Here is a 21,534-nt window from a genome sequence, read left to right as displayed (position 1 = left end):
CTTGTTGTGTTTCTTATTTAGGTGACAAAAACGTTATAATATTATTCTCAATCCAAAAATCAAACAAATCTTTTCAAAAATAGTGATTTGAGTTTCCAATAAAACAGAATTTGGCTGACTTTGGATCTTTGTTGTTAAAAAATAGTTGTTTCTTAAGGTGTAAAACGAATTATTTCCATATTTCTTGTGGTTTATAGTATTTGTTGAATGAGAGTTGCCAGACTGGCTACACCAGCAAAAGTTAAGAAATGGAATAAATGTTGCCTCTATTTTCGTAACACGTCAGTTATTGAAGACTGACACTGAGCTTTCTGTTTAAGCCGCGTCAAACTTCAGAAACTGACAGTGCAAAATGTGGTACGAAACTGAAAAATAAATTTTTTTTTAAATAATACTGAGCATTTATTTAAAATTTACTTAATTTTTATTGTCACAAATCAAATTGCTATTTATTTATTCTGCTAATAGTGCGCTTCACATTCACATTGCTTTACTCAAATACGAGTGAATATAAACATCTCGTAGCCTGAGGAGGATTAACCTTATAAATAAGTAGGGCTCTCAACGTGTTAATAAAAGTATAATTCGCGGAGTAACATGCTCGACGTTCAACGTGGCTTCATATTTTAGGAAGTCTTATTGTGATTTGGGATTAAATTTAAACGTAATTTTAACATTCGTGAGAGTTTTCTGTAATTTATAAATTCTGAAAAGTCGTGAGCCTTAAATAAGTTTGAGAAAATTAATATCACGATATAAATAAAGCGTAAGGTTTGCCATGTATTGAGTATTATCCTTTATTTTGCGGCATTTGTGTGAAATATTGCCTTTTGTAATTTTTTGGCTAGCGTCATAACATGCTAGTGAAGTTGTTCAAATTCGCTTGTAATTGTATAGCCACATGAACTCTGTGAATACTTGATTTATGAAGAAAAAAGATTGTATCGTGTTTGCGTGATGCTTTCAAACAAAAGGAAAGGATGGATAGCACCGTTTTTCAAGCTAAAATAAAAGCAGAGCTTGAATAAGTAGTAAGCCAAAAATTTTACGACGAATTTTTACCTCTAGTGCCACATCTGCGAAAACATCTAGCGCTTAATACGACTCTTTATTCATAAAATCATTAACTTTCTTTGATAGAAAAATATTAAAAATTAGTAAATAAATGTAAAAAAAACGGAGTATTTGCCGGCCAATTAGTTTTTTTTATTCCAATTTTTCCATTACAGGAAAAATTAGAATAAAAAAAACTAACCAAATAAATAAAAGGAATTATAGACATATCCCAAATTTGAAAACAGATTAAAAGCACAGGATCAAACTATGTCCCTATAGACTTGAGTACGAGGTTAGAATTCCAAATATTTAAGTCTATAGTGCTCTAGGAACAGGTTAGGATTATCTTGCAAATAGGTTAGGAACATCTCTTTAGGTTTGAGCACACTCTTTTCCCCTCAGCGCTAACAAATTTTCGACATTTGTAACAGCTGTTCATTCTCAATGGCTTCAAAGCCTTTGGTTCCGTTTCACAGTCTTCATCGGTACCAATTTGCACTTCTTCACCTCCTGCAACCATTTCTAGCATAGAAGACAAAGCGCCCCAAGTTTTAAAATTTTTTCAAAGCAAAAATTTCTTTTTATTTCAAATCGTTTCGCAAAAATTAAATAAATTCCAAAATAAATGAATAAAATACACCGTTGAAAACAGTTCAAGGACAAATGTTTGATACAATGAAAAAAAAAATTTCAAGCAAGTAAAACCAAGCATGACCAAGATATCAATCTATATATGACCAATTAATGAGAAAACAGACATGGTCAAAGTTGTACCCTAAATAAGGAAACTGATTACTTGCATAGCAAAGCAAATGTCCAACACACGTCAGTCCGAGACAAACATTTCTAATTGGATGTATTGTGTAGCCTCTAACAGCTACACAACTCTTGCATAGGCGTTTCATACTGTTTACCAGAATACTTATCAATCCCTGCAGCATCCCAGGCACCTCTCAACTTTGGATCTAATCTTCGAGCTGCAATTGAGTCATGAATTGAGTGTCTAAGTGTGTCCCATGCGCGTTCCATGGAATTAAAATCAGAGAACATCGCTGGCTACCCACCGATTGGTGGTATTCATCCACATTAACTGTTGTTAATGTTAACTATTGTTAATTTTTGCAACGTGAGCCTTAAATAAATTTAAGAAAATTAATATCACGATATAAATAAAGAATTGAACAATCCTTCGAAACTAAAACTGATTATCAATCTTTCATTTTTTTCTATTTAATTATCCTAAACTCTAAATCAATTGTGCTATTGCATCAAATCGATGATTTTCTATGCAAACCAGCCCCTTTATCTAGTTGAATGATTTATTTAGCCATAAAAACTTCACGGGAAGCCTTATGACACGCTGTGCTTAATGGGAAATGCCATGTTAAGGAATTAGTTCAAGATAGCGTCAGAGGGCAGAAATGACGACTGACGTCAGCCATAACCCTATCTATTGGAATCATCAGAGGTTGCAAGCTGCAATAGGTTTCCCTTCTGTCAGTCAGATTAACAGAAATAGAGATCCGGAAGCGATGTAAATTAGCGATGGGATTATTCAGAATTGTTTACAAATAAAAAAAAAGTTAGCAAGTAGCCGTTGTTTTCTCTTTATTTGAAAACAATCAAGTTACGAAATTGTGCTTTTTCAATGTTAAAAAGTTCTTCACATTTTATAATAAGAACTAGATGGTAAGTAAAACTCATTACTACTCTCAGCTTTTAAATTCTCAATTTATAGCAAATTTTTTTTTTTTCATATATATTAATTTTATTATTTGTTGTTACTCTTAGTAATTGGAAAGATTTCTTCAATAAAAATTTTCCTTCGTTTATTTTTTTTTTCTGCTTTTAAGCGAGGACTGGTAACAATAAATAATCGTTTAAGTGAGGAAGTTTAATATTTGTTTCTTACAAAATAATTTGGTTCCTTTAAATTTTATATAGATAAGCGAATTATTCGATTATCTGATCCACAATTAAGTAAGGAAGACTGTAGTACCTTTTGTTATGTAATGACCACCAATTGTTTCTTATTCATTCACTGCTGTTCCATAGTCCTGTGATTCATAACAAAAAGGACTTTACACACATAGTTACCTTTCATTGCCTATTTACATTAATGTTTACATAATATGATGTAAAAAAGATATTTAAAAGCTTTAAAAACGAATGGAATTTTAATAAACAAAGGCTGATACTTTTTCATCCTCCTTATATTTAAATTATGTTAGTAATTACTGGGTTTCATGTAGGGTTTTTAAGATTGAAATAACTACTTTTTTAAAAATTACTCTTTAAACCAAAGATCTTGTAAAGAAAAAGGATTTGTAACAAATGAGAGGAAGGATATACTGTTCCAATTGATATTTTGCATCAAAATATTTCATTCTAAGAAATACATTTATTGTGTTTTTTGTCTTTTCACTTGTTTATAAAAGAATAATTACAGCTTAAAATTTTCTGTTCTTTGAAAACATGTTTTTTAAAACTCAACTTCACTAGATTATTAACTAAATTTTGGAAAGTTGTGTAATATTCTTAACTCTTCATATTTTTCTGTTTTGTAGCTTTCCAGGGAATACTAAGAATGTTTAAATAAGATGCTTAGCCTTGGTAAGTGTGTGTTTCAAAATTTAAATAATTTTCCTGTTTCATTTCCCTATTCAAAACTTGACAAAGAACCATATTTATTGTGTGTAACACTTTTAAATGCTGTAAATTTCATTGTTTTTATAGGATCTTTATTGTGGCTCATTGTAGTCGCTGCTGTCTGGGGATTTTCAACGCCATTGATAAGGCACGGAAGCGCTGGCATAGAGAAAATTTCAGGCTCTAATCCTTTGAACCAATGGCTTGCTGAATTAATGTTCCTTGCCACAAACTGGAAGGTATGGAATTCATTGTGTATTGATTAAACAAAATATGTAGTTTATAATAATAGTTCAATGGAAAAATATTTATATATTTTTTTTATTTAAAAAAAATTTGTATAGACTGTTTTTAAAATTATTTCCAACTATTTATTCTCTTATAAAAAAAAAATTCTATTAGCAATAACAATTTAAAATATTTTTCTTTATATATTTCTTAAAAATAAACCAATAGCAATTCAATAACGCTTTCTTAAATTACACAGCTCAAATATCTTTGTATTTTGAAAACAAGTGTAATATCAAAATATATTTTTCTTCATTCATAAGCATTTTTTTTGTTATGTTGTATTTTGTTATTGTTTTATACAACTTCTATTTTATAATGATATCATCGCTGAAAAAAGTCTGAGAAGTAATACTTTTATCCAACCTTGCATGTTATGATTTATATGCATTAAGTCTACCGTAACCATATCTTATGATCTTCTATTAACTTAATAAGATCTATTAATAAGATCTATTCTATTAACTTAATATATTCTTAATAAGCTGAGCAAATACCTATTGTTGATTTTTGTTATATTTTTAAAAAAAAAATTTCTTTTCATTTTGTGCTGCATTTTAGTATGGGATTTTAGGAATAAACACTCTTATATTTGACAAGCACAATTTATTAATAATTTGCAACATTTAATTCAAGAATAGAATATGGAAGTTACGTCTTTATGGAACACTAGCCACTAGCTGGTGAGAAATCTAAACTGAAACTTCCAAAGTGGGTAGAGTGAAAGCCCCAATTCACTTGTGCATGCATGATACAATAGTTCGTACACATAGCCTAGCCTCAATTGAATGACTAAATGCACCACACATTTTCTTTGCCTTAACCATTCTCTTGTCAGTCTTGTGTCATTCTCTTTGATTTAAACATATTTTGAAGATTTTTTTATTTATTATTTTTTTAAAACTTTATTTTAAAATTTTCTTCTGGCTATTTAGTTTTTTTGTCACTCAAATTTTATGTTTTATGAATCAAATTTGAGATGAAATAGTTATACTACATATGTTATTGGTTTACAAATAAATTATGAGATTTGATTTTAATTGTTATTAGCACATAATATTATCAATAGCCCTTTAACTCCGGCAACATTGGTGTTCATTTAATATACTATGCAATACTATAATTTATAAGGAGAAATGTTGCTTCACTGTTGACCAACTTTTGCTCTAGTTGTGTACATTTTATTATCTTTTCTGTAGTAGTATTTATTAATAATATGGGATAAAATGATTGCTATTATTGATTTTAAAGTTTTAATGTGAATGTTGGAGTCATGTGTTAATTTTAGAAATAGTTTATAAAGTAAACTTATAAGAATTTGAGAAATAATATAAATTCTGAAACTGAACAGCAGAAATATTTCATCATGTCTCTTGCTTTTATATAAATTATCATATCTTTTAGTGTACTTTTTTCAGTTAAATTCTGATGTAATAACAAGGAATTTTTAATCTAACTTATCTAATTTTTCTTTTGTACCATATTCACTTATGTAATGAATGACAAATCACATACTCACAATGTTGCACACTCACATTGAAAATTGAGATTCTAATATGCTACACTGAAATTAAATTAAGAGCACAAATTGTATTCAATTTCAATAATTATAATGTTTCTTTAATAATAGGTTTTTAATAAAGGGTTATACTATTGAATTTTATGAAAACCATTAAAAGTAAACGATCACATTTTAAATTGTGTTATTCAAAAATGATTTGTTGAATGAACAGGATCAACTATTCTTTATGTAATCAACCATGCTAATCACAAAACAAATATTTTGAGCGCATGTCTAAATGATTATATGAATATTAAATAATTTTTTTCTCTTATAGTAACGTATGCAAAGTGTGAATTCGTTGTTCATATGTTAGGTGTGATAGCACATAATTGGTAACAGGTTAGATTACGAGGTAAAATTTTATATGAAAGCTTAATTTTAGTGTTTTCTTGTTAAAAACCATCTATTTTGCCTAATTAATTACCTTAACTCATGAATATTTGTAAATAATATAATTATATTAACTCATCAATTATTTTTTTCTAAATCTCTCTTTTTAAGCATTTTATTTTAATTCAAACTAAAGTAAGTATTTTATGTAATTTTAAATATTTTTTACTTATTTTAAGAATAGGAATTGTGTGATTATTAAATGTTCCTAAACATGTGCTCTTTGATTAAATGTTTTTTTTTTCTTTTTTTTGTGAAATGTTTGTAACTTACTTTATTGTTTATGTATGATATTTTTTATTCCAGTACATAATGCCTTTCTTAATCAATCAAAGTGGATCTGCTCTGTACACTATGGCTTTAGCTTCTTCTGGTATAGTACATATTTATTTGACTTCATTAAGAGTTTTTTTTTTTTAAATTTAAGTTATGTATATTTATAATGCAATTTGATCTATCAAAAAATTTATAGATTATGGATGATAGTTAGTAATTAAATTCAAACTTTTTGTCCTTTCCTTATAGCTGGGACAGCAAAGGTCTTTTATATAGAGGCTACATAAAAACTGAAAAAGGTGTAATTTAATTAGAAAATTCCAGATATAAATCCATCAAATATTAATTAAATGACTTGTAAGTTAGTTAGATAGTAACTGGTGTTTATTTGAAGATAATTAAAAATAAAATTTATTAATTAAAAAAGTTTAATTCTAGAAATGCATAAAATGAACAATCGAATTTGGTACCTTCAAACATTTTTTAGAAATAATCTGTTGCACAACTATGTTTAAAAATTGTAGATAAAATGGAAAATGGACACACAAGCACAAAACTGAGCTTCTCCACTAAACTTTACACCCATAATAGAATTAGAGAATGATAGAAATTTTCACTTTATCTACAATGGAATGTTCTTTTAAATTATCAATCCATAATTTTCACTATGTGCCTCATTTATCTGATCTCCTTTTCTTTCTTATTGATCCATGTTACTCCTTCCCTAGTACGAAATTGATAGTTACTGCTTAGAAAACATATTCATACAACTTACTCCTTTACCCCCAAAATTGCTTTTGGTGCATTTTTTTTTTTTTAAAATTTCACAATGTCATGGTTTTTCCTTGCAAAACAACAATCGTCAAAAGAGATGAATGCTTTCAAATAGACATTATTACCAAATTTTTTTTAATCTATTCTTGTCTATCTTAAAACATTTGAGATTCTCATCACATTTGTCTTTTAAATATTTTCTTTTCTTCAATTATCATGTTTAAACTTGTTTTTACCAGTCTAATCCTATTTTTGTCCTTGATGGAATTGTTAATTTTCCTCTGAATCTCTCAGTGGTTTTACTGAGAAAAATTCTTGATCTTAAAACTGGTTCTACAGTATGTCTTTTTATATGTCATTATTTATGCTCTTTTCACTTTTTTTTAGTTTTCATGTGTATAAAAACTGTAATTCTTTCTTCACTTTGAAAAAATTTATTTAAATATTTAATTTTGGGTTTTTTCTATCTTATATTTCGAAATTATTTCTAGTGTCCCTTATTAAGAGATAAATGCATTAAGATCCCCATTTAAAGTAACCGAATTCTCCCTTAAATAGAGGTTTAGTCTTATTTAGATGTGTCCCTTATAGGAGATACTACTGTATTTGTGTCTTTTGCTGTTTTCCATTCAATTCTTTTCAAGCATTTTTCTTTTTTAAAAACTAATAAAGTTTTACAATTATTGCATTAAAACTTTTCAATAATTATACATTTTAAAAGCATTAAATTTGTTGTTTCTCAAATATCATAATTAACAGTTGAATTTGTATATTTAAAATGTAAACGCTTTGTTCCTTGTTCAAATAAATTTTTCATGCAATTATAAGATTTATTAAATCATACATTGTGCATATTTTTATTGATTAATGTTAAGATTACGTCTTATTTTGCTTAATCTTTTTGCTTAACCTCTTTAATCTTTTTGCTTAACCTCTTTTCGCTACTTATAAGAAAAATGTTGCCCATTTAATTTTCACTACTGTCCCTAACTGTTATTATTAAATTGATTACTAGAAAGTCACTTGTTGAATAAAATAGAAATCGACAGTTTGTACGACTCCTTATCTTTTACTTGCGAGTGAAATGTGGTAAACTTTCTGATTGAAAATTAAACATTATTGCATCCAAACCAGTTTACTGGTAAAAATATTTTTAGTATTCGTCAGTGCTATCCCTGTGTGTTATTTTATTTTTCCTAATGAGTAATGTTGACAAGAATAATAACTTAAAAATATGAATGGCATATTTTGCTCTAATAAAATTAAAACTGTAAAATTATCTTTTAGCCTTTTATTTGAAGTACACCAGATCTATGGTTTTTGACTTAGCTATATAATTACTATGAAATTTCAAATTAGGTGTTGAGTAATGAAGTTGCCCTAGAGTAATAATAATATGAGTTTTTTTCACTATGTACTTAATTTATTACCATAGGTAATTTTTCAAAATGTGAAAATACTTAAGATGTTTTTTAAGACTAAGCTCTTAAAGGTGTATAGTTTTAAAATAAATTCAGTCTTATGGTAGGTTTCTATGTCAAAACACTTCCCACCTAAATTTTGGTGACAGCAATTTTTACCTTCTTCCCACCAATTAAAGACAAAAGTTTTTTTTGTTTTTTTGTATGAATTTTTTTTCTTTTTTTTTAAAAAATTTTATTCCCGAAAGGTACTGTGGCAATCACCAATTTTACTTTTTATCTAGAAGTATATAGAGTGAAAATTTCTAGGACAAGGATTATATTCAACAAGAAACATTTCATACGACTTTTTATTTCCATTTTGCTTTAAAATTTTTGAATAAAATTCGTCAACTTGGCATCAATATTTTTTTTTAAATTTTAGAAAAGGAAACTAAAGTACAATTTTTTATGTTCGTACATTTTCTAAGTTAGCTTGAATTTTCTTTTAGAAGTTATAAAACAGTTGCGTTACTTGTAATTTTTAAACTATGGCTCTTACATTTCCAAACATTTTTTTTTTCAGTTAAATGTTTTCTAAATGTGCAAAATGATTAAAAATTATCTTTTCCAATTCGACATACAGTTACACTTTATATAAATAAGATAAGTTCTATTGTTTGCGCAATTTTTAGAAACAAGTAATTTTTTCCTACTATTTGCTTGTAGAAATGGAGGTTCTTCAGTAATTTTAAGTCAGAAACTTATTCTTTTCCTGCTGCTATTCAGTAAAGAAAAACTCACAGTTGATTTACATTCATTGCTTTAAATATCATGGGTACTCTTTAAAAACTCTCCAAGTTAATAGTTGACTAAAATGTTTGATGTGGAATTAAACTATAACCCAGCTGAGATGTTTATAATGAACAGAACTTGATGTCTTAATTATTTTGTTAGTATTGTTTGTGTGTTACTTCATATCAAATTAAAAATATAATTTTGAATCTCGGTGTTCTTTTATAACTTTTAAAAAACTTAATAACTTTCCCACATTTAGCTCTTGCGAATTGTAGTTATGTCTAAGAATTCAATGCTTACATTCACCCTAATTTCTAATTGTATAGTTAAGGATTCTTTTTAACTAAATTGTAGGTTGAGGTTGGATTTTTCAGTTAACTTTAGTTAAGGATTGTATATTAGGTTTATTATAAAAAAGTTGTTTAACATTTGAAGCCTATATTAAAGCTGAAGTTCATAATTTTTAATAATTCTTCATAATTATGCTTGTTATTTTTATTTTTGTACTTCAAAAGTTTTCATAGTTAAAACTGTATTTTGTTTAATATGTATATACAGCATTTTCTTTCATTCTACTGTTAAATCTTAAAAACCTACTTGAAATTGTTTTTTCTATTTTTTAAAAATCTTTTGTCTGTTTTATTATTTAAACTGCAATATTTTTTCTGATTTTTAGACTTATCTGTAGCAGTTCCACTAACCAATTCTCTCACCTTCATATTTGTTACAATATCTGGCAGACTATTAGGAGAGGCTGATGGAAAACCAGGTATACTTACCAGTTCTTAATTTTATTTTTTATGTATTTTTACTAAAAAATGTATGAACTGAAAATTTTCATCACTAGTATGTAATTGTGCTTTACACTTTCTAGATAATATTTAAAATATGGTAAATTAAGATTCAAATTTAAAGCTAAAGCTTTTATTGATGCTATGAGCTTTAAGTATTGATTTTTATTTTACAGAAATCATTGGCATTAGACTTTTCTTTCCAACCTCAGTTTTATCGACAAGTAACTTGTAGGTTATGTACTCTAGTGAATAATTGCTATGGACCAAACACATTTTTAGAATAAAGAATATTAAATCAAATCAAGTTTTTAGCTATCTTTAAAAATTACATTTGTACCTTAGCATTTGTTAATTATTGTATTAAACAAATCTTCTTATATTACATTTTTCAATTATATTATTATAGTATAACTGTGTAAATAGTAAAATTAAATAGAGCTAGATCAAGTCCAAATACTGAAATACCCTCCAACTGCTGGAAGTTCAGAAAATATTTTTTCTTGTGAAAAAACAAAGGTAAAATAATAATATTTTAATGAAACTGAATTAAAATAATTTTTCTCACCTTTAAGTATAAGTAGTTGAAACATGTATATAACCTAGTGGCCATGCTTTTATCTGATAAAAATTTCGTAGAATTTCTATCCACTAAAAATTTTCTGCATTTGTTCATCACTAGTGGAATCTATATCTTTCACTTAACAGTGACATTTAGTTTTTTTCTGCTTATTAATGTCATAATTTATTGTACTTTATGGGTCTTCTGATTATAAACTGTACTGATAGGCAGTGGCGTACGCAGGATTTTTTCAAGGGGGGTGTTCGTAATTTTCTGAAACTACTAAAAGAAATTCGAATAGGTAATAAAGCACTATTATTTCCCTAATTTAGACAGCTAGACAATTTTGACTCTTTATTTAGACAGCATTGTTTAGTTAAATTTTGATTTGATTTTTTAAGTTTAAGATCATAATGTAATATCTTCTTGCATGTAATATCTTCTGAAAAAAGTCCAATGTGATATTGAGTGGGAAGTAACACTTTGAGGGCCACTTTTACATTTATCAGATTTTGTTATGCTAGAAAAATTTTCTTCAACGGGAGTATCACATTTCTGTACAACAGAAAAACTTATATTGGTATTAGATGCTGCTGTCACTTCACTAATTTCAGGTCATGATTTTTTCTCAAACTGATTAAAAATTATTAAATTCTTGCGTTTTGACATCCTAAAGATCAAGATCTCAGCCAAGATATATATATATATATATTGACACAGAAATATCCGCTATGCTACGATCTCAAAGTTTCGAGCTGGAATGAATAACATCAACGAGCACAGTATCTCCTAAGGTATTGTTACTGATTTCTTCACTAGTCGAAATAGTGGCGACGACGGGTTCCATGATTAACTTTTTGTTAAGACAAAACAAAACAGATTTAGCGGCAGAGATAACTCTTAGTTTGACTAACTCCACTAGCTAACTATTCAAGTTTTATTAGAGTACCTATCCAGTGTTGAATATCTACTCTTTCATCGCAATAGAAAATAAATTGGAGGATAGGAAGGGGTTGCTGCGTTAACAGTAAGTTAAATCTCATAATGTACAACAGTTGAAAATCAAAATTCAAGTCTGGATTATACACAACAATGAAATCGCAATTTGATACATAGTAATAGAAACAATTGAAGATAAAAGAAAATTATTTACACTATATACAAGTCCTAACTCCACTGTACTCCGTTTCCCCATCTATATAATTTTTCACCGCATCTCCAATTGTCTCCTAATTGTCTCAAAGACGACAGAACGTCTAGGATTCCAGAATCATCGCGTACTCACGAATGACAACAGCCAGTCTTGAAAACTATCGCGAATGGCAGGACAGAATGGAACCAGTCCGTACCAGTATTAGTATTACGTGAATTTGGTTTCAAAAGTACAACCCTATTATAGTAAATGTTTTCTCAGTATTCTGAGAAATACCGTGAGGGAAAAAAAAGTAGGCATAAGGCAAATAAAAATATATAGTCTTAAAAAATAGCCCACATAATTTCTACTAAAATTTTTATTTTTTCCATTTTGTCTGAGATCAAGGGGGGTGTTTAGACCCCTAAACCCCTCCCTTGCGTACGCCACTGCTGATAGGTATATTTAATTTTACAGTAAGCATGAACTTGCTTAAAAATGGTAGAAATAAGGTTACTATTTAAACATTTATTTTTCTCCAAGATTTCATTTTATTTGCAGGTTTTAAATTTTAAACCTCAGTTAGCTACTTTTAGGCTTGAAAAATTATTGAAAAAACAAAGAATTTATGAACAATAATGCAAAAAACTAGTTTAAATAACTAAATCACTTTTTCTTTCAAGTTGTCATTACCTAGATTATGGTGTTGATTCCATACTTATTTTATAGCATTAATTAGAATTTTTTATTACTTTCAATAACTTTGATTCAATCCCTTGTAAAAAATTTCCATTAAGAAATTTTAATGCCTCATTTTATTCATAAAGCTTCCACTGAATAAGACATGCATGTAAAAAGGTTAAATAAAATTTCTGGTCACCACTTGTTGTTGAGTGTCCGATGATTCCTAAGCACAGTTCTCTAAGTTAGCTAGAATAAAGTGGAGAAGAAGATAATGGTTTCTTGTTGTTCTTGTTGTCTCATGGGCATTGCAAGATATGAAAAATAGGGAAATATTAATTTCATAACTATTTGTATAAAATTCATGATAACTATGGTTAGCATTTGCTCAAAACTATTTATTTAGATATAATTTATATTGCAATCTTATGATAATAATCATTCAGAGCAATCTAATTAGCCAGAAATGTCAGAATACTCCTGCGAATTTCAAAAACTTTCAAAACCAAAATATTTTATTTCAATTTCTAGTTTTAAATTATAAATGATATCAACTTCTCAATATCTTAGATCTGCGCTTCTTAGATGCTCTGTTGTGACACACTTATGCGTTCTTGCATGTTTCATAAAAATTTATAGCTGTTCAAAAAATACATTTTCTGCTAAAAGTTTGTCATTCCTTTTTCTTACCATGTTGCACAAACTTTTTTGCTACCTTTGCATAAAATAAATAAACATAGCTCAATTGGCTAAATGTTGTTACCATCCACTTAGAATTGAGCTTATTTATAAATCCTTTAATCATAAATTCTAGACATTTCTTTGAATTTTCCAGAGGTGAGAGGCTTTCTTAGTAATACTTATAAATAGCCACTATATTGAAAATTCACTTTTGTCAGGTTCTAGGTGGAGCCCTACAAATTCTGCAAAGATGTTGAAAGCAGCATAAATTACAATAGCATAATTTCTGTAGATCAATATAATTTTATTTTGCAGAAAAATATCTTCATTTACCAAATCATTTGTCCTTATGGTTTTTATCCTATGCAATTTTAAATTCCTTTTCAAAAATCGTTTTAGCATCTTATTCCTGATTATACTCTTTTTTTTTCTGACCCACATTTTGTAAACCATCATTAAATATCATGAAAAAGGCTCAAAAAGAATTTTTTTTTGATGCAGATAAAAAAGACCAACTTAAATATTTATCGCAACTGTGTATTCAAAAATATTCCGTGGTTAAGTGAACTATGGAACTTGAGTTTAGTGCACACAAAGATTATGTTGAAGAAAAAAATGTTGTTACTTGGACTTAATTGAATTCTTAATTCAGACATAGTCTTACAGAGATTTCCAGAACTTTGTACTGTTACCTCTAAAATTTGGGTTATGCTGTGATATATATTAACGGTAATATATATTAACAATAATATATATTAACAATCAATATATTAACTTTGGTAACAGTGTTACCCAGGTTCAAAAGAAAAATCAAAGGAATTACTTGAAACATTTAACATTTACAACCAATTTTATTAAAACTTAAATTTTCAAATAAAAACAAACTCAAATCATTTCCAAATGCTATCAAGTAGATATCACTTATTTCCAAATTATTAGTTACTTCAGGTTTAAAATTTAGCAATGCGAAATTATGTTTTCAATAAAATGCAATTGAACATATAAGCCTCAATATTCTAATATTCCAAATCCAGTAAAAACAATTAAGGATAAAAGACACACTTATATTAAAATCTACTAAAAGCAATTAAACATAAAAATCACAGTATTCTCTAAATCCTGTAAACACGATTAAAAATAAAAGGCACTTTTATCTTAAAACATAATAGAAGCAATTAAAAGTCAGGGTAAATTATTCTTTTAAAACTGTACTAAAATTGAACTTAGAGATTATAAATTCAAATCAAATTACCGACCAAATCCCTGGAACGCCCGCTGGTATTGCCGCCAGACTTGTAGATCAGGTCAACATTCCAGTTTCTGATAGACAGCACACTCAAACTCTTATCAGACTTCCTTCTAGTATGGCAGTAAACACCCGTGGATCAGCAGACTTTCAGCATTGGGACGCCTTGGATAGGCAAACAGATTCGGACTTAGCGGCTCCGGCCTAACTCAACTCATCACTTTCATTCATCATCTTAGCAGCTTCGGCCTAACTTTGCTCAAAACTTCCGCTCATCCACTCAGGGGTACCGGCCTTAGCTCATTCACTCAGCGGCTTTGGCTTTAGTTCATCATTCTCTCAGCCATTCTTCACCACCTTTAATCTAGTGTCAGCAAGGCGATTGAATCTTAAACCGACCTTTTCTCCTACGAGCAGCAGTGCAACACCAGTGAACGTCACAATAACAAAAAAGTTCCATGATAAGAACAGTCACAAATTAGTAATACTTTATAAAAGTGATAAAACAATACTAATTAAATATAAATATACATAAATACACATAATTCAACCCAAAAATCTCAGTTTAAAAAGATAATTAAAATTTAAGAAAAATATTACTATTGTGAAATTTAAAACTTATAATAGTGGTGCCACCTGGAGGCAAATCATATTTTACACCATCAAAACTTAAGACGAATTCGCTAATAAGCAGAGCTAACCAGTGCAGCCATCTATTGAGGTAATCAGCAAACTATTTCCGCTGAAAAAGTAACCCATCTTTAAAGTATTCATAAAAAAATACAATAAATTTCTATTTATTACAACGTGCAAGATAAGCAAGGCAACTGCTGTCTGTGCTGCGTAATTAAATATATTGTGAAAGAGCCCGCTATGCTAGATATAAGTATAGGAAGCGAGGTAACATACACAATGGGCCATATAAACCTGGGTATTTATATTTATAATTAATAATTGTATCAAACAAAATTATCTTTTTTCTTCAAAATAAGTTCTATTTATGAAACACTTGTAGATAAACATTTGATTTTTCAAAGTGGCTAATTTTATTAACCAACCTGACAATAATTAGAAAAAAATTAGTTTATTATTTTTAAAAATACATTAAAAGCAAAATCAATCAGTACTTACTTAATTTTTTATGTTTAACTGTTTTGTTGACATTTGACATATTTATTTATCATTTACAGGTTTTTTTTAAAAAAAATACTGACATTTTGCTCTTTGATTAGCAGAGTTTGAAATAACAGTTTCAACCATCATTAATCAAAAGTTTATAAAAATTTTGTATCCTTCTTGTACTGCACAAAATGTCAAGGATAAATTCAAATACCTACATTTTAAATTTATTGTTGAAACTCAAATGTTTACATCATTTAATTTATGCATGTTGCTGTTACCTAATTACGTTAAATTGTACCCTGAATCTTTATTCATGCCTAAATCATGTTAAAACATGTGCAGACATAAGTTTAAAATAGTTCATCAATATACTCACTTCCCTTTTTTATGACATAATTAAAATAATAAATAACCTTAACTTAAATTAATACATTTCATTAATTACATAAAGTTATTAATTCTCTTTTAACTGTGAGGGCTATTGAATGTGTAATTATCATTAACACTGAATAATTATAGGTCATACAATAACTTGATTAAGTTCATAAGTAGTTTTCTTTTGGATTCCTTTACATTTCTCTCTCTGTTTCATTCTTTTTTTTTTAAATTATCTGTTTCTTTTGTTCATGGGTGAAAAATTTTACTACTCATCATCTATATGCTATCTATGTGCATCTTTTTTCAGAACTAGAAAGGAAAAAAAAATTCAAAAATATCTAAATAGAATTTTTTTTCATCATTCTTAAAACATATGCTTACCAAAATTTATTCTAATTTTGTAAAACAGTGATAATGACTTTATTAAAAGTGTCTGATTTTATTATCTAGTGCACATATTAACGATGGGTTTTTTCCTTTTTGAGGAAAAGAACTATCCTTTTATAAGAACCCTAGGTACAAATTATTTATTTAAATCCAATGTGGTAAATAAGTGATGGGGGAAAGTGTCTTTGCCGTCAGGTTAACACTCCAAGGCTTCTATATGCTTTCCTCTTTGTGCAATACGAGAAAAGATAGTTTCACTCTAAAAGCCCTACACAAAGGCAAGTTTGTCCTAATAGTTGAACCAGGAATTTATTTGTCTTTTTGGTTGCATTAAAAATTAAAAAATCATGTAGTTGAGCATTAGCAATTAATAATTTAATGTGTATAATAATAATAAAATTCTATCATAGCTATAAAATTGCAACATTTGTAGTTATAATTGTTTGATTTGTTTAGCTTATTTTTACTTTTAATAACTTAAGAAAATTTTGTGGGAAAAATTTCATAATTTGTTTGATTTTTAAAGTATTTATGTAGAAGAAATTTGAATTAAATAATATTATAATTTTTTTATAGCTTCCTACCTGGGTATGACATTAGTTATTTGTGGGATCTCTCTATGTGTTTTAAGTACTGTTTGAAATTGGAACATGGTTTTCATTATACATTTAAAGGTAATCCTATCACCTGATTGATGTAAAGTTTTTTAAAACTATATTTTTGCAGATAATTTTGTAAAAAAATAGGTTATTACAACTAATTAATTAATGGACAATACTATAAAAAGAGAATAAGCATTCTTTTCACTTAAATTATGTTAATTATTTGATATAAAATCTCTCACAAATCCCTTATAAAACCAATACTTAATTTTTTGGTAACAAAATTAAAATTAACTTTTTCTGTTATTTGTATAATGTTATCTTAGTTAAGAACCCTAATTATTTTACTAATTTACTTGAAATCATAATTTTTTATTGTCTGAGTTCCTAGTGTTTCCTTTGCGTGAAATATATTCAGTGAAATATTTATTTGCGTGAAACATATTCAGCCTATCAAGCATTTGCTTGATGAGTTTTTGAGTGTAAATCACTCATGAGTTTGATTTTTATTTCTTAATAAATTTTTATTCCCTTAGTATTTTAGATTTTTTCCCACAATATCAACTTTTTTAAAAATTAATCCTACATACAAGCAATAGTGAACAGTTACATTGCATACATATAATAGATATATGTAGCTGACAGCTCTTCTGGTTTTCTCACCTGTTATAATTTTAAAATTGCTCAAAACTTAGACTTTGATAATGCTTTCTTGGTTTAATAAATTTTAAGTTATTGTAACAACCATTATATATATATTATTTATTATTGAAACATGTATATTAAACACTTGGTAATCATTTGATGTAGTCTTCAGGTTTTCATCAAATTTTAAAAAAATTCTGTAAAAGTAATTAAATTTCACTACCACAAGAAAAATGCCTCTCAAATCAAAAGTTGACTTTGAATTTCATCAAATATAAGTTTATTTAAAACACTACCTTTTTGAAATGACTTCAAATATTTTAAAAGTTTTCAAATTATAATAAGTTTTTCATATTTTATCTTTGTATTATGCGCTTTTTAAACTTGATTGAAGGAATATTTTATGTAAATTTAATGTGCTAATCCTCTTTAGAGTATGATTTTTTTATGGATTGTTTCTTCTTATTCTAAGAAAAATAAATTTTCAAATAAAAAGATAATTCCAATTACTTAAACTGTTTCTCCTGGACTAGCTATATTAGCTGATAAAAATAATCATTTTTCAATTCCTGCTAAGAACAACTTCTGCTTGTATACTTTTTGAAGTAGAACTTTTTAAAAGCACAATTTTTATTTTACTAATATTCACTATTTGCTATGTAAATATTCATTTTATATCAGCCTGTATAAATTAGTCATGTTTCACCTTTACATTTTTGTAAGATATTTAAAGTTTTTGACTAATGCCTTAGTTAATGCTATCAACTTTATGATAGTTTTACTGAAATGGCAACTTTCTCCACTCTTTCTAGTGGTATCAAAATTTATGTTTTGATGTATAATTCTTAGTTAAGTAAATTTTATTTAAAATTATTTTGCATACCACTACATATTAATAATTCAAAATATTATTCATATATTTGAATTATTTTTTTTTTAATTTGGTACAATAAAAAAAAGGCACAACATCTTTGATTTTTCCCACTAAAAAGCTGATTCTATTCATAAAACTAATTACCTTCCTACGATACGCTAATTGAAATTTTTTGGAGATTTTAAAAATTTGCTTCTGAAGTAAAAATATTTTTATCAGAACGAAGTCCAACCCATTTTTTTAATTAAATCATTTTATTTAATAAAAAAAAACTGGATCTTGAAATACAAAATTATAGAAAATAATATATCTGCTTTAACAATATGTGTAGGTACTGGCAATTCTCAAATGCAACACTGCATAAGAACTATCCTTTAATGGGTAAATGTAGTACAGTAAAAAGTTTATAAGTTTTTTAAGTAAATTTGTAAGAGATATCATAGAAACTACTTTAATATAACCAAGTTTTAAGTCTTTTCATAAGTTAAATGTTTAAAAAAAAATTTCTCTCATTATGATGACTTAGTTTACATCTGATTCTAACTCATATTGGAATTACTGAAAAAAATGGAAAACAAGCTAAAACGAAATTTAAAATTAATAATGAGTAATCAAATAATAATGAGGTACAATTTATGTCTGAAAAGAATAGTAAAAAAATGCTATACGAAGGAATCAATGTGATTTGTAACAATATCAAACTCTTTCAGATTCATTGCCGTTGCTGCATTCCAACCTGCAATCTCGCTAAATATCTGCATTGCATTTGTATGTATGACACCCACTTATGCAGCCAGACTTTTGAGGTGAACAGAGATCATTTGCTAAATGTTTTTCATTGAAGAGGAAGACCTATACAGCAGGCTAGAGAATTGATGCAGTTGATATCCAGTGACTAGTTTTTGGTTTATGTTTCGTATACATTATTTATTTTTCAGTCGTGGTGTGTAGTTATTGTTATGAGGTTTATTACTCAGGGTGCATAGCGTTTTTAAAAAGTGCTTAATTTTGATTTTCGTCTTTTGAAAGCCCTTAAAGGTGCTTTTTTCATTGGGTGTTTTTAAAAAGTGCTTAATTTTCCCTTTTTCAAAATGAGATTTTTCCTTTACTATGTTGATTTTCTCTTCTAATTATGCAAAAAGATTCAGTTCAGATTGTTCTATTCAACATTTTCACAATTAATTCAACCCCAATCTATTTCGACTTATTGTCAGTCCGTAGCGTATGAAAACACCATTCGTTTTGCATAATTCAAAATTTCATGATTTTTGACAATTGTCAAGAACAATGCCAAAAGGTTTTTTGTTTTACATGATGGTTAAAACCGTCAATTGTCAAAAATTTTCTAACCCTGCCTAATTATGATATTTTTTTAAAGTGCTTAAAAATATTTTTTGAGTGCTTAAAAGGTGCTTATTTTTTGTTGAATAATTTGGCTATGCACCCTGTTACTGTTTTGCCTTTTTTGTAATTTTACTTTTATGCTTGAATAACTTGCTACTTTGCGCATGGGAGCAAATGATGTATATTCAAGTGCTTTTGCTGTTATATACAAACTTGGGGCAATATATCAATTAACTACAGTTTCTAATTATTCAGAAGTGCATTTTTCATGAAAAGTACCATGATTTTCATGTAGGCAATAAGATGTTTTTTGTGTATATTATATGCTATTAAATATTTGGCATGGTAGAAACTTTTATAGCAGTTGTTTAATTATACAATTGAATGTGACTACCTATCAATAAATAGAGCTACCTAACACTAATAACAGTTGTGTGTGTTAAGTCTTTTGTCAGATGTAATTATTAATGATTATAATGCAAATGAAGTTATAGTGCTCAATAAATACGAGAAATTTTAATTGATTACATCTAATTGTTTGTTTTTCTTATCTGCACTAAAGGAAAAAAAACACGTGAGTTTTGTTTCAGATTTTTACTCTGTACCTTTCTCTAGCATTCAACACTTATTAACATTCAACACTTATGGTATGAAATTCAGTACACCTAGATATTTGGTCAGAAACTTATATGTATACTCCTGAGCAACGTTATGAATATATTCAATATATGTAATAGCTATATTTCTGTTAGCTATATTAATGACTACAAGAGGTTTTTATTCATCTGTAGAGACATTGTGTAGCCTTGTATCTCAATTGGTTCCATAATCCGTGACGAGATTGATTAGGGATTTCACTTATTCACATTCAATTTTGCAATAAGGAAAATTAATAAACCTTTTGAAAGGAAAAAAAATTTCCACAAAATTTTTTTCTGACAGCTGTAATAAATTTTTTTCAAGAGGTTCAACAAAAATCCCTCAATAAATCCAAGTTATGCTTATAACATGTAACCTTTTTTTTTAAAATGTGTAACATCATTAGCAAGAGTCTTATATTGGTCCTTAAAAAGTAAATTAACCATCTCTCTTCTTACATCTGCCAGTGTATATAAATCATAGAAATTGTAAATAGCATTGATTTTTTTCATAAATTTTATTTTTTACTCATACAATTTTTTTTAAAGTTCATATTTTGTATTTTCACATCTGATAAAAACTGTGTAACTGTTACTTTTCCTTTCTAAATTTTTAAAAATATAAACATTTTTCTGTGAAAATCTGTATTAGAGTAGTTTTGATTCTCTTTTCAAGTAAGCAATATTAAAGAGTTAGATTCATCTATGGTAATGAAGCTAGAAAATGCGAGCAAAGCCATACAATTCCACATGCTTTGTTCACATACGTTGCTAGATTTATTTTCATAATGCAGCATAAAATGTGTGTGTGTGTTTTTTTTTTAATTTTTAGATCATCAATATATTTTTAAATTTTTTTACAATTTTATTGTATTGTTTTTGGTTTTTTCAGTTGCTATAAGAACATAATTGTTCAATAATGATTCTGGGACGAATGTCTAATACATTTTGAAAAATAATAAAATAGAAATGGTCCTATATTTATTTTTTTAAGAAAATGATCTCTATTGTTACAGACTTTATCTTGTGTTATGAAATTAAAATTTATGAAATTAAACTTTTCTATTAAATTTCATTTTCATTAAATGGTGCTTCTGTAAATGCCTATTGTTTAAAGAATTTCAAAATGTATTTATATTGGTAATTTAATTTCAATAAAATGTGATATAAAGTGTGATATAAAAATATTTTTGTTTATTTTATTTTTATTTATTCCATATTGCTTCGAATTTTAAAATAAATTGATATTTCCTGTT

At 27.5% G+C, this 21,534-nt stretch overlaps 1 protein-coding gene across 1 annotated transcript; it reads left to right on the top strand.

Moving 5' to 3' along the window:
- Positions 1-2,559: 2,559 nt before the first annotated feature.
- On the top strand, positions 2,560-21,534 carry LOC107450580 (transmembrane protein 234). Its single transcript, XM_016066408.3, has 7 exons — positions 2,560-2,745; positions 3,624-3,669; positions 3,793-3,944; positions 6,254-6,320; positions 9,872-9,964; positions 16,752-16,849; positions 19,007-21,534. The coding sequence occupies exons 2-6, from the start codon at positions 3,657-3,659 to the stop codon at positions 16,814-16,816; spliced, it is 390 nt and encodes a 129-aa protein (XP_015921894.1). The 5' UTR covers positions 2,560-2,745; positions 3,624-3,656; the 3' UTR covers positions 16,817-16,849; positions 19,007-21,534.

This window comes from Parasteatoda tepidariorum, chromosome 12 (assembly GCF_982258835.1).
Source record: "Parasteatoda tepidariorum strain Cologne lab strain chromosome 12, Ptep-v5.0, whole genome shotgun sequence".
Lineage (NCBI taxonomy): Eukaryota > Metazoa > Arthropoda > Arachnida > Araneae > Theridiidae > Parasteatoda > Parasteatoda tepidariorum.
The sequence above is the reverse complement of the archived record's forward strand: the minus strand, read 5'-3'. Positions and strand labels throughout refer to the sequence as shown.